General features: G+C 39.1%; 1 protein-coding gene across 5 annotated transcripts in view; it reads left to right on the top strand.

The window, feature by feature from the left end:
* The window catches only part of KAT6A (lysine acetyltransferase 6A), a 121575-nt gene that overhangs the window by 88125 nt on the left and 18954 nt on the right, over positions 1-14496 (top strand). For all 5 annotated transcript variants that reach the window (XM_023214475.1, XM_023214471.1, XM_023214474.3 and 2 more), the window contains exon 9: positions 10518-10633. In XM_023214475.1, coding sequence (XP_023070243.1) covers positions 10518-10633 — 116 coding nt within the window. The remainder of the gene's footprint in view (positions 1-10517; positions 10634-14496) is intronic.

Raw genomic sequence — 14496 nt, 5'->3', positions numbered from 1 at the left:
GACCTATAAGTTAAGGATTGTTTTCATATTTTTAAATAGTTGGACAAAAATAAAAAGAATAATATTTAGGGACATATGAAAATTATGTGAAAAATGTCAGTGTTCGTAAATAAAGTTTCATTACAACACACACACAAAACCCATGCATATCAGAACTAAAGTCAAATCTGTCACCTCAGAAGCAAGGACACAATTCTCATGTGTACCTGTTTCCATCAACAGTGCCATCAAAAACAAGGACTGCTTGTCTTACAACATCTTTATGGGCAGATACTATGTTTTCTATATCATCTCCACAGTGTGACTTGCATGTAGTAGGTCCTCAAATATTTGTTGATCTGATGGGCCAATAATCACCCTATCTCCTAATCCCCCTTTTATATGTGGTTTTGGTTTCCATGGTTTCAGTCACCCTTGGTTAGCCAAGGTCTGAATTTTATTATCATCATTATCTCCTCCTCCTCCTCATCATCATCAGAAGGGTGCATACTGTGCAGTAGGATATTTTGAGACAGACCATAATTCACATAACTTTTATTACAGTACATCGTTGTAATTGTCCTATTTTTAGTTATTGTTGTTAATCTCTTTCTGTGCCTAATCTATAAATTAAATGTTATCATAAGTATGGATGTATAAGAAAAAACATAGTATATACAAGTTGAATATCCCTTATCCAAAATGCTTGGCACCAGAAGTGTTTTGGATTTTGAATTTTTTTTTCCAGATTTTGGAGTATTTGCATCATATGCTTAGTAGTTGAGCATCCTGAATTCAAAATCTGCAATGTTCTAATGAGCATTTCGTTTGAGTGTCATTAGTGCTCAGAACATTTCAGATTTTGCAGCATTTCAGGTTTCAGATTGTCAGATTAGGTATACTCAACTTGTATAACATTTAATACTATCTGCAATTTTCAGGCGTTCACTGTGAGTTTTGGAACAGTGTATTCCCAGTGGGTGGATAAGGGGGACTATTGAATAAATGAGTAATTAAAGCCATGTGGTTAGTAATAGATAATCCTCTTACTGTATGCCAAATACTATATTCAGCATTATATATTTGTTTCATTTAATGCAACTTTGTTATTAATTACTTGGCCTTATTTTACAAATGAAGAAACGGAAACATTAGAAGGATTATTTTACCTAGAGTTATAAATTGTTAAGTTTCAGAGTCAATATTTGAACCCTGGTATTCTGACACCATGGCCTTAATTCTTAACTGCTTAATTTATGATATAGTATTACTATGGAGATATGCATAAGTTGCAGTGAGAATGAACAGGAAGACATCTAGGGATGTTATTGTTCTATTTTTAGTTATTGTGGTTAACTACAATTTTAAGTCTTCGTAGAGGAGGTGACATTTGTGTAGGGTGTTGAAGGGATGAGTAAGAGTTTACTATTGGAGAAGAGTGAGAAGGCATTTCTAGTAGAAAGTTTGGGTGTGAGAAATCTTGTATTCTTGGAGCTGTGTGTAGTTGGTTGGAGTTCAAACGAGATGAGATTGGAAAGGTACTAAATCATGAAGATTTTGTGTTTCATATTAAGGAGTTTTTACTTAATCTTGTAGGTAAAGTAGTTCTTTAAAGTAGTTAAATAGTAGCTAAATAGCTCTTGGGGAACTGCTAAAGAATTTCTAAAAAGTGGATGACATATTTGCATTTTAGAAACTCAACTCTGGTGATACTGTGAGCAATGGATTGGAGAACACCTGAGCAAGGGACCAGTCAGATGATTTCAACAGCCCAAATGAAAAGTGACTAGGGCCTAAATGAAGGTAGAAGAGATAGATAGGAGACAGAGATAGATAATCATTTTGAGAAAGACTTAAGATAGAATGGAAAAGACTACTGTTGGATTGGGAGTTAGGATTGAAGGAGAGGGCAGAACCAAGTAGGTCTTCTAGTGTTCTATGTGGAGTAGATGATGATATTACATGTAGGAATATAGGAAGAGGAGCATATTTAAATGGAAGAAGAGACCATGCTTACATAGGTGTGGGACTGTGTGAAATCTAAAGTGGAGAACTTTGGTAGATGGTTTTGTACATGTATATACAGGAGACCTTGGGTAGGAGATTTGCCATGTTACCAGCACACAGGTGATTGTTAATAAAGTTTTTGTCTTGGATAATATTTATCTAATAATAAATATTACTGAGTACTGGTTACTATGTTCCAAGCACTAGAGATTTAGCAGTGAACAAAACATTTAAAAAAAAATTCCTTACTCTTGGGAGCTAACAGTTTAGTTTGGGTTGGAATGGGGTAAAATAAATGGTATGCCATGTGGTAGTGTTATGGAGAAAACGCAGGGGAGGAAGAGGGCGAATTCAGAGGGAGAGGATTAATGTGTGCAATGTTAAATTGGTTGGTTGGGGACTGTCTCTGACATTTAGCAAAAACCTGAAGGAGGTGAGGGGATGAAACATGTAGGTAACGGGGGAATAACATTCCAGGCATAGGAACAGGAAATGCAAAGACCCTGAGTCACGATTTGTGCATGATCAAAGAAGTACAAGGAAGCCAATGTGATTAGAGCCAGGTAAGGCTCAAAATAGCAGATGGCAAGGACAGAAAGGTAATGGAAGGCTGGCTTTTGTAGGGTCTTCTTGGCTGTTGTAAGAACTTTGACTTTTACTCTGAATGAGATAGGAACCCTGGGAGGGTTTTGAGCAGAAGAGTGACTTTTGTTTTAACAGGATTACTCTGGCTCCTGTGTAGATGGGGGGGGGGGGGGGGGGGGGGGGGGGGATGGAGGGCAGTATAGAAGCAGGGAGAACTTCAGGAGACTCTTAAAATTATTGAAGTAAGAGACGTGATGTTTTGGATTGTGGTGGTTGTAGTGGAATTGGAATTCCCTATTACGTTTTGAAGGTAGACCCAATGGGATATGTTGATGCATTGTGAAAGCGGGGAATCCGAGACGATGCCAGAACACAGCCAGAACACAGGTCTGGGCTGAAAATTTCAATTCAGGGCTCACCAGCAAGTAGGTTGTTTTTTTGAAAAACGAGACTAGATGAGATCACCAAGGGAGAAGAGAAGAACTTTGAGTCTAGGTTATTCCAACTTTTAGAGATTGGAGAAACTGAGAAGGAATGGCCAGTGAAGTAGGAAAAAAACCATGAAGCTGTAGTTCCTTAGAAGCTAAGTGAAGAATGTGTTGTAAGAAGGAAGGATCAGTTTTTAAATTCTGCAAATAGACCAAGTAAGATGAGAACTGAAAATTGACTGTCCAGCTTAGCAACAAGGAAGTAATCTTGAGAAACTGTTTCCATGATGGGGACAGGGGAGGGTGAAGAGATAATTGGAGTGGGTTCAAGAAAGAATGGAAGGAGAAATTGGTTATAGTAGTAATATGTGGCCACTCTTTTGAGGTTTTTTACAGTAATTAGGAGCAGAGAAAGGGAGAGTTGGATAGAGCTGTGAGGGCTAAAGAAGATACCCTTTTTTTTTGAGATTCGGTCTCGCTCTGTCACCAGGCTAGAGTGCAGTGGCATCATCTCAGCTCACTGCAACCTCTGCCTCCTGGGTTCAAGGGCCTGCCTCAGCCTCCCGAGTAGCTGGTACTACAGGTGCACGCCACCACTGCCAACTGATTTTTGTATTTTGTATTTTTAGTAGGGATGGGGTTTCACCATGTTGGCCAGGGATGGTCTCAATCTGTTGACCTTGTGATCCGCCCATCTCTGCCTCCCAAAGTGCTAGGATTACAGGGTGAGCCACCATGCCTCCCGCGCCCCTTTTTTTTTTTTTTTTTTTAAATATGGAAGGAATAACAGCTCTTTGTATGCTGATGGAATGCCCTGGTAGAGGGAAAAAAGCTGATGATGCAGAAGATGGCGGGGAACTGTTGGGTGATGTTCTTTGGCTAGGGAGCAGGAAGATGTTATCTCATGGGAAGCTGTAGGCTCAGGAGCTCAATCTCTATCCACTGTATTGGTGAAAGGCAGGATGTGTGGCACAAAGGTGGAGGCAGACCGATGTGGGTGGGAGAAATTGCGGAAGTTTTCTTTTGATTTTGTCCAGTTTAGTGCAATAGAAAGCAAAAGCATGGGCTGAAAGTGAAGGTGGTGGAGTAAGCAGTGTTGGAGTCTTGAGCAGAGGAGAAAGGATGCAGTTGTCTTTCAGAACAGGAGAGTAGAGTAGGAAGCATCAGGACCTGCTTGAGGTTTGTGGGTAGGAGTATAACGTGAGACTGGGTAGCGTGATTCTCTGTTTTTCTCCACCCCTGTTCACATTGAGGTAATAACTTGGATTATGTGAAGAGTTGAATTTAATAGGGGTTAGGATTTTGTTGTTAAATTAGAAGAGAAGCAGGAGAGTTAAAGGTCTCTGCAAAGGGTGGAATTACAGGGAAAAACCTTAGAATCTAAGCTGTGTAGAGAGAAAGGAGGGCGTGAGGAGAGTGGAAAACTGATGGAAGCACTGGGTTATGGGTCCTCCGGATGGAAAAGATAAGATGGCTGAGGACAGAATTCTAGATTTTGTCAGTATTTTATAGTAAAAGAACTAGCAAAGGAGATGGATAAAGAGAAGTCTGAGTATAGAGCAAAAAGGCTTAGGAAAAGGGAAAGATAGGAAGTAGTATATAGTGTCTTGAGCATTTGTGGCTTAGCTAGGTATCAATGTTTATACAGGTCACAATGTCCAGAATCCTGAAATCTAAGGAGTCCTGAAAACTTGAAAAAAAATCATTGTGGCAACGTAAAAGTTATTCTAACCAGACTTTTCTTTTCTTTTCTCTCTTCTCTTCTCTTCTCTTCTCTTCTCTTCTCTTCTCTTCTCTTCTCTTCTCTTCTCTTCATTCTCTTCTGTTTTCTTTTCTTTTCTTTTCTTTTCGAGACAGATTCTCACTCTTGTCACCCAGGCTGGAGTGCAGTGGTGCCATCTCAGCTCACTGCAAGCTCCGCCTCCCGGATTCACACCATTCTCCTGCCTCAGCCTCCCGAGTAGCTGGGACTACAGGTGCCTGCCACCATGCCTGGCTGATTTTTTGTATATTTAGTAGAGACAGGGTTTCATCGTGTTAGCCAGGATGGTCTCAGTCTCCTGATGTCGTGATCCACCCACCTTGGCCTTCCAAAGTGCTGGGATTACAGGCATGAGTCACTGCGCCTGGCCTAACCAGACCTTTTTTTTTTTTTTTTTTTTTTTTGGAGACGGAGTCTTGCTCTGTTGGCCAGGCTGGAGTGCAGTGGTACGATCTCGGCTCACTGCAAGCTCCACCTCCTGGGTTCATGCTATTCTCCCGCCTCAGCCTCCCAAGTAGCTGGGACTATAGGCGCTCACCAGCATGCCCGGCTAAGTTTTTGTATTTTTGGTAGAGACGAGCTTTCACCATTCACAGGATGGTCTTGATCTCCTGACGTCATGATCCGCCCACCTTGGTCTCCCAAAGTGCTGGGATTACAGGCGTGAGCCACCGTGCCTGGTCCCAGACCATTTTTAAGTGTTACAATTTGGTGGCATTAAAGACATTCACCTTATTATGCAATCATCACCATCATCTATTTCCAGAACTTTTTCATCTTGCAAAACTGGAACTGTGTACCCATTAAACAACTCCGAATCCCCCCCGCCCCTGGTAAACATCATTCTATCTTCTGCCTTTATTAATTTGTCTACTCTAGGTACCATAAGTAGAATTATACGATATTTGTCCTTTTGTGTCTGGCTCTTTCACTTAGCATAATGTCCCCAAGGTTCATCTGTATTTTAGTCTGTGTCAGAATTGCCTTCCTTTTGTCTTTTTTTCTTTTTTTTTTAATAAGACCAAGTCTTGTACTGTTGCCCAGGCTGGAGTGCAGTGGTGCAGTCTTGGCTCATTGCAACCTCTGCCTCCCAGGTTCAAGCAGTTCTTCTGCGTCAGCTTTCCGAGTAGCTGGGACTACAGGCACGTGCCACCACACCCAGCTCATTGTTGTATTTTTAGTAGAGTCGAGGTTTCACCATGTTGGCCAGGATGGTCTCAATCTCTTGACCTCGTGACCTCGGCCTCCCAAAGTGCTGGGATTACAGGAGTGAGCCACCAGCGCCCGACCATTGCCTTTCTCGTTAAGGCTGGAGAATATTCCGTTCTATGTATGTACCACTTTGGTTTATCCATTCATCCGTCAGTGAATACTTGGATTGTTTCCACCTTTTGGTTATTGTAAATAGTGCTGCTATGAACATGGGTGTACAAATAGATACTCATATACAAAGAACTACTTTCAGGTCTTTGGGGGCTATACTCAGCAGTGGAATTGCTAGATTATGTGGTAATTCTGTTTACTTTTTTGAGGAACCATCATACTGTTTTCCACAGCAGCTGTGCCATTTTATATTCCCACCAGCAATGGGACAAGGGTTCTGGTATTTCCACATCTTCACCAACATCTGTTATTTTCTGGTGTTTTACATTTAAAAATAACCATCCTAATGGGTGTGAAGTAGTATCTGATTGTGGTTTGATTTACATTTTCTTAATTATTAGTGATGTTGAGCATCTTTTCATGAGCTTATTGACCATCTGTATTATCTTCTTTGGAGAACGGAAAGAAATTTTTTTTCCAACTCATTTTGCAGTAAGGTCTCACTTGACCTGAACTGAGTTACTGGCAAAACATGATCTGACCTGACGTGAGACTATTTATATTCCTTACTTATGCCAGTTAATGTGAATATTCGTATGCTTTGCTAAAGAAATTTTAGTGTGTCTGATTATGGAGTGCTGCCCCAAATCCTACTAGGGCTATACACATGCATGTACTATACACATGTATGTACTAATGCTTCTATAAAATCAGAAAACATCAGAATTCCAAAACACATTCTACTCTAGTCCAAGGGTTTTGGATTAAGAGTTTGTGGACTTGCAGCTTCATTTCTTTGGAAAACCATGTTCCAGGTTTTAAAAACTTATAAACTTTGGGAATTTAGGGAAGAATTAGTTGAGGGCTATCTCTACTTCCGTCACATCTCAACCCATGTCATTCTTTTCTGTCTTTATGCTTCACTTGCCATTCCTGCCCTAGTGCTTTTGCCTCTTAACTTCTCTGAGGCTTATTTTTTCATCTGCAGAGTGGGTATATTGTTTTCTACTTTGAAGGATGGATTGTGGGGACCAAAGGAGGTAATGACATAAGGCTCAGGTCAGAGTCTAGCACAGTAGGTGCTCCACAAACGCTGATTCGCTCTAGTCCTTAAATTCATGCTCTCTCTGTTGTGGAGCATGTGAATTCGTTCTTTCATACCTCTTTCATCATGTAACTTAATCCCTAATGAATGGAATTACTTACTATAGTGTTTCTGTGTGAAAATGTTCAAATTCCAAAAAGACTTCTCTTCTCCCCACATTTCCTAGCCTCACACTGATAACAAAGGGTTACCCCTCTCTCTCCTCAAAACATTACATCCCCATGGGGAATGGAGAGGTAAGGCCAAATGAGAGTGCTCCAGTGGACAGATGGGGGAAGGCAGCAGCTCTGTGTTTACAAAAATTGTTAAATTATTTACACAATTTTGGTGTCCCTACCAAATCCAGAGTTGGAGATACTGCAAGAATGGCCTTTTTAATGTTAGAAATTGGAGTTAGATGAGTCATTTAATGGAAGCTTAATTTTTTTGTAGAAGACTAATAATCTTTTCATATAAACCGGTGGTAATAAAAAGCTTTATTATCTAGCAGTAGGCATAAAGTTTTCTTTTAGTTTAGCCCAATTACTGGTGCATTTAATCTGCCCCCAGTTATCTTAGATTAAAAGGTCAGTTCTGGCCTGGAACATATGTCTTCTTTTAAAGAATTTGGCATATTTAGATGAGGACATGAAGTGGCAGAACTTGAGTTAAACATTTAAATATATTTTGTGCCCTTGGTTATTTATATTAGACACCTGCTGCTTTGGAAAGTAACATGTTTAACGAAAACATACTTTTGCTGAAATGTTAAAATAAAATGACCTAGCAAAGGTAACCTTATAGTTCAGATATGACAGTTTGAGTTTGGTTAGTACTGGAATGAGTGGTTTCTAGGTAGCCATTTCTTCCTCCCTGTGTAGAGAGCCTTGCTAATTTTTAAACCTTCATAAGAGGAAACACCCTTGCTGTGGAGGCTTGCTCAGGGGAACTGGGAGTGGAGGCGGGCTCGCACATGAGCACATGTGCAGGAGCGTTTCGCCGTGCAAAGGTTAAGGGCGGATGTGGGCAGAGGGGAACCTCCCACAGGTCCCATTCTGGACAGACGTGCATAGTTGTGGTGATGTGCAAACAGCTGCACTGGAACTGGATATCCACTTTCACATCGGGCATCCACCTAGAAGAGCAGCTGGCAGCTGATGGGAACACCCTCAAACAACAGGCAGTGCTGCAGCAGGTGCCTGACCTTGACTTTCGGGCTTTCTATCTGATCCTTGCCTCAGGAAGTTAGATCTGGTTTCTGGTATTTGGTTATTTTGAAAGTTTCCTATACTGTTGTTACTACTTTGAGTTGTGAAGATAGATGAAAAGAACTACTTTATGAGTTAGAGTAGTTGATTCTAGAATGTAGTTTCAAGAACAGCCTTTAAAATTCTTTTTACAAAGTTCTGTTTGGGTTTTGAGAAATGAAAGAAATCTTACTTTAACCCTGTGTTATGTATTCTTTGTTGTTTTTGTTTTTGTATTTGGAGGAGCCCCAGTACTTGTTGGTGTTATAACACAATTCATCCCACAAACAGATGTTTGTCTTTTGTTTTGAGGTGTCTAAGGAAGAGCTTGAGGTTTCACTTGGCTACAACCAGTATGAAACCTGAGTTAAGTCCCTTGGCCTTTTATAAAAGAGAACGGTTAGAAAGACCAGAGTTCTCTAATGAGTTATGGTGAAGTGGTGAAGAGACTTCTTTTTCAGAAACGAATTTATGTAAAACCAATGAATAAAAATCTCTGTTCTTTTTAGTTTGTTATAAAATATGTGTGTGTATCTGCATGCTCTAACAAGGAATTTTTACTAATCTCTTAATGGCCTTTTTTTTTTTTTTTTGAGACCGAGTCTCACTCTGTCGCCCAGGCTGGAGTGCAGTGGCCGGATCTCAGCTCACTGCAAGCTCCACCTCCCGGATTCCCACCATTCTCCTGCCTCAGCCTCCCGAGTAGCTGGGACTACAGGCGCCCGCCACCTCGCCTGGCTAGTTTTTTGTATTTTTAGTAGAGACGGGGTTTCACCATGTTAGCCAGGATGGTCTCAATCTCCTGACCTCATGATCCGCCCGCCTCAACCTCCCAAAGTGCTGGGATTACAGGCTTGAGCCACCGCGCCTGGCCCTCTTAGTGGTCTTTGAAGCATAAAATTGAAGGATAATTTCAGTTGTCCTTTTGGGGAAGAGTTATTAATACTTGTATTTGGTTAGGCTAAACTCTTTGTCTTTTGCTTGTCAATTAGTATTTATAGAGCATCCATGATAAATCTGCATGCACACACATGGACATGAGTGTGTATATGCATCTGTTGCTAGATTGGGTGCAGAGCAAGTCACGTTGCCCTTGAGTTAACGTGTTAAGACCCTTGACAGCCTTCGTTTTCTTGAGCTACCTACTTAGGTTTGAATTTCTGATCTGGAAAGTCAGGGAAGTCATAAAGGCTTTAAAAGTTATTCTCTGTTTGGATAGTGTAGTTCAGATTATTGCAGGGATGAGGGGCGTATAGATTGTTTTCATGGTAAAGAGAAGGTAGAAAAAAGAAGGTCTATATATAACAGACTATCTTTTTCTTTGGTTAAATCTATGCAGAGCTAGTAATGAAGGGAATTTTAGGCATAGTATAAAATGAAGACACTCTTGATACTTGTTTTGTCTGATTCTTTTTATATTTCTCTCTTTTTTTTTTTTTGAGACGGAGTCTTGCTCTGTCACCTGGGCTGGAGTGCAGTGGCCGGATCTCAGCTCACTGCAAGCTCTGCCTCCTGGGTTTACGCCATTCTCCTGCCTCAGCCTCCCGAGTAGCTGGGACTACAGGCGCCCGCCACCTCGCCCAGCTAGTTTTTTGTATTTTTTTAGTAGAGACGGGGTTTTATATCTACTTTCCTAAACTAGAAAATCATCCTTTGTGTGCTTATGTGTTCAGCAGGGCATCTCCATTGTTGTCAGCAGAGGCAGTGTGGTAGGACTTCAGCAAATATGCAGTGTCCCTCTCCCTTACTTGTAAATTATTCTTTATCTTGTATCTCCAAGTATCAGCAGTTTCTCTTTAATATTAAGTCACTAAGAGTGAGTTTAGTTGAGGAAAATATTTTTAGTGTTACTAAATGTAGAAATGCAGGAACACCAAATGCATTTGTTTCCAAGAGATTTATTAGCATTTTTATTCTTCATCTGGGTGCTCTATTTAAGGAATAATATAACTTATTTCAAAATATGTTAGCTTGTTCTAGCTTTGTTTTTGTTTTTGTGTTTCTCCTTTGGAGTCCTGAGAAGACAACATTTAGATTCAGAACTTTGTTATCTCAGTGTGTCTAATTTAGCTAACTTTTGAATGTATTTCTTGACTGCACAGAAAGTTGGAGTGACTGGTCCCCCTGATCCACAAGTCCGCTGTCCCTCTGTCATTGAGTTTGGGAAGTATGAAATTCACACCTGGTACTCCTCCCCATATCCTCAAGAATACTCAAGGTAGGTTTTGAGAGACCCTTGACCTTCTGTTTTGAGATCCATGGAAGTCTGGAACTGGAAGGGATCTTGAAGATACTTGAGTCCACTTTATCCTTGACATTTGAGGAAACTGGGGGCTTTTAAATGTCTGTGATAATAGCAGCAGCTTTGGCAGCCACTTCATGCCAGTTTGCTTTAGGTGTTATCTTCTGTAACCTCTCAGACGCTGATGTTTAAAATGAGAAACCCAAATGCATGGTCACAATAAAAGGGGAATGCTTTTTTTAAGAGAAATTTGTCTTCACTACTATCACTAAGAATTTTGAAAAAGAGAAGAGACTCATATATAAATTAATATAAAGTTTCAGTTGATTAGCCTTTGATCTGAATATTTATAATTTGGCAAACCTAGTAAATGGTGTGTTTTCCCAGAAAAAATTGGACAAATGGTGTAAAATTATATATAAATAGTTTGGGCTTCCAGATATATTAATAACCATTGATTACTCACCAGCTTGGTGGCGCTAAAGTGGTCTCATGACTTAGCCCTGAAATTGACAAGTTATGTAACCTTAAAAGCTGCCCAACTGCTCTGTGCCTCAGTTTCCTCATCTGTAAAGCAGAGATAGTAATAGTGCTTACTTTGTGGGGATGTTGAGAACATTAAATGAGCTACAGCATGTAAATCACTTAGAAAATGGTAAGTGCTCAATGTCAATTATTATATTTTTTCTTTATGGTTAAAATTAAAAGATGAAATAAGATGAGATCAAAAAATTAAATACTAGTTAATTGAAGTGCAGTAGTGACATTAATGCTCTCTAACCTATAAACTACTTATGCCTCAGTTTCCCGTATAGCAGGGTGTTACAAGAAATAATACGTCATGGTGCTTTGTGGGTTAAATACATGTTCAGAATATTCTCATCCTGTAAGTTTTCACCCATTTAGTAACATTGCCTGTCCAAAATATTAGCAAAATTTATTCAGTACTTTACAATATATTGAGCGCCTTAACATGGGTTATTTCCAAGAAACTAGGAATAGGCCAGTATAGTTGTTAAAAGGGCCACCGAGTAAAACTCATTTATCTTTTTACTTTTTCTTTCCATATAATAACTTGCTTCTCTAGTCTATAGTTGAAGTAGAAAAATAGGGGTAAGAATGCCATTTCAGACAGCGACCTCAAAGTGACAACAAACAAAAACAGAAGAAAAAGCAAAACTCCAGGAAGCTAACATACAAGCTCATGAAACACAACAATTGAGGGCCATTTACTGTAGGATCAGTTATCCCCAAACACTGTGGTGTGTCTTCAGGGCAGCACACGGTATCATGAGCTGACAACAGTTAATCTGACTTTAACATAAGGTTACACTGTATTTGCATTTCCATACTATATATGTATATATATTATACATATATGTATTATGTTAAATATATATTATTCCTCAGGAGTTCTGAATAGCCAAGATCTTTTATGACTGAGAAGAAATATGCCAAGGACATGTCGCCTGTAATCATTCAAGAGAATGATGAGAATGGAATAATAAACTGTTGTCTTTTAAGATAGATGTTTAAAGGATTCATTGAAAATGTAACTTTTGTTCTGATGAGATTTTCATTAGAAAGAGGTGTGAGGAGACTAGTTATCAGTAAAAGAATAAATAATGCCATCAAAAAATAACTAAAAAAAGTATAGTAGGAAACAGTAGAAAGCAGACACAGGATAGGAACTTATAAAGTTCATCAACTTCCTTAAGCAGTTTTAGACATTTTCTGTATATTTTTTCATGCATTGGGTAGGGTTCCTTGAGTTTTCAATTAGAAAATATCCTGTAATTTTTAATAGGTTCTTGAGTAATTATGACTTTTTTCTGTCTTTATATTCATAGTTCTCTTGGTTACATTTTTTAAAAATTATATTTATTTAAGTGAACTTGAAACTTGAGGTGACTAAAATGTTTGGAGATCTTACATTTTCCAAATAATAAACCTCTATTCTTAATTTTGTCACTGCTTATTTATTATTTTGTGCTAAACTACTTATAAGTTGTTTTCTCATTAAAGGTTTTAAACACTGTAACGTACAAAAACAGGGCAGTAGGAGCAAACAAAAATGAAAAGATCACAAGAACAACCTCTTTTGGGAAGTGGGATTATGCTTTAGGGAATGTCCTTTCATATCCAAATATTTGTGTATGCATTGTGTAAGTGATCTTGTATCCCTGTCTTTAAAAATCAAAACAAAACAATGAAGCAATAATACTGTTTCATTTGGAGCGTGTGATTAAGTCTCAGACATTATGGAGTGTAAAACAGAGTTTTAACTATGAATTTTTCCCACAGTGCCATGTGGTGCCCACACATGGCAGAGACAGGTTCATCACGAAACCTACTCTGCCATTAGGAGCATGACATATATGATCTTAAGGCAAAAGAAATTGTCATCATGGGATGCCCTCTGCTCCTGTGCTGCTTAGAGCTTAGCTCTTTGCTTTGAGATCCTAAAGAGGCAGATTCCTAGGTGGTAGAGTAGCCTAGGAAGATTCCTCTGCCTTTTGATTCTCCTCTGGGCTTTATTTGATGCTTAGATTATGAGATTGTCACTAGAACCAGTTTGATTATTCTCATCATTCCAGTTACTGAAGAAGAAACCAAATAGGATCCCTAATGCGTTTGGCTATTAAATTATTGAGTAAAATTGATGAAAGAAGAATACAAATAATAATTGTTAAGTAATAGCAACTGTTATTAACATCCATTGAACTTGGTACTGGACTAAGCATCTCTGGTGTAATTCTGTGAGATGAATATTACTGTCTTCATTTTGCAGACCTGGTTCCAGACAGTACAGTGTATAAGTGGCAGAACTTGAAGCTCACTTCTCTCTTACTACATAGCCATAACCCATTAACCACTGGGCCTATGCTACTCCATGTAGCATGTATATCTAGGTTGATCTCACTTGACTTGTACCATAATCTTAGATTTAAGTAATATTTGGTATAAATTGTATTGTTACATTAAAAATTTGCTACAAGTTGACTGCACAAACTGCTACTATGTTGGGCCATGTTCAGAAGCCAGAAAGTACGTACTGTGGAAATTCCTGAGAATAATAATTGCATCATTCTAGAAGTTAGAGAAGCACGCCCAGCTGCAGCACAGCCCTAGTTCCATGGGCTGGGTTGTCAGCATTGCGGCAGACTTTAGAATAAACTTCCAGTGTGGAGGTGACACTTCACGTACAGTTGATCAAAACCACCGTACAGCTACATATTTGATAGCTGAGACCTAGGTCCTGCCAGGAAGAAGATAACTAAAAGCAGCCCTCAACAAGATTCTCCAGGGCTAGGAGTATTCATAATCTTTATAAATACATTTCATTTCATGTAGTCTCATGTTTTTCTTTATGACATATCTTTTTTCAGTGAGAGAACGGCAGTTGTTTATAATATTACTAGAAATATTTTGGCTTTCCAGTAGTTTTTTTCCAGATGATTCCCTTTAGATTAGCAGTGTCATCCCAGTGGGCTTGGTTCTAATAAAGTAAGGGGCTTTTAAAATGTTTTCAGCAAGAACTGGATTGGAATAAAGTAGATCACAATGCTTGTTTTCAGTTTACTATTTTTCACATAATAAGGTTCACGAAAGTTGTTTCTTTTTTTAATCATCAATTAAATGCCATACATGCCATACATCTTGCCATTCTGAGGAAGTAGCATGAACTTTTCATTTACTGGAGAAGACTTGACAGTAATTTTCTCAGAGCTTTTATTTCTCCTGATGTTTCTTGAGCAATTTGGTTACTGTGAGAGCGTTAAACATTTTTGGCCTTCTCTCACAGACCTTAGGACATAAATTGTACTTTCCTTCCCTCC

This window comes from Piliocolobus tephrosceles, chromosome 7 (assembly GCF_002776525.5).
Source record: "Piliocolobus tephrosceles isolate RC106 chromosome 7, ASM277652v3, whole genome shotgun sequence".
Lineage (NCBI taxonomy): Eukaryota > Metazoa > Chordata > Mammalia > Primates > Cercopithecidae > Piliocolobus > Piliocolobus tephrosceles.
The sequence above is the reverse complement of the archived record's forward strand: the minus strand, read 5'-3'. Positions and strand labels throughout refer to the sequence as shown.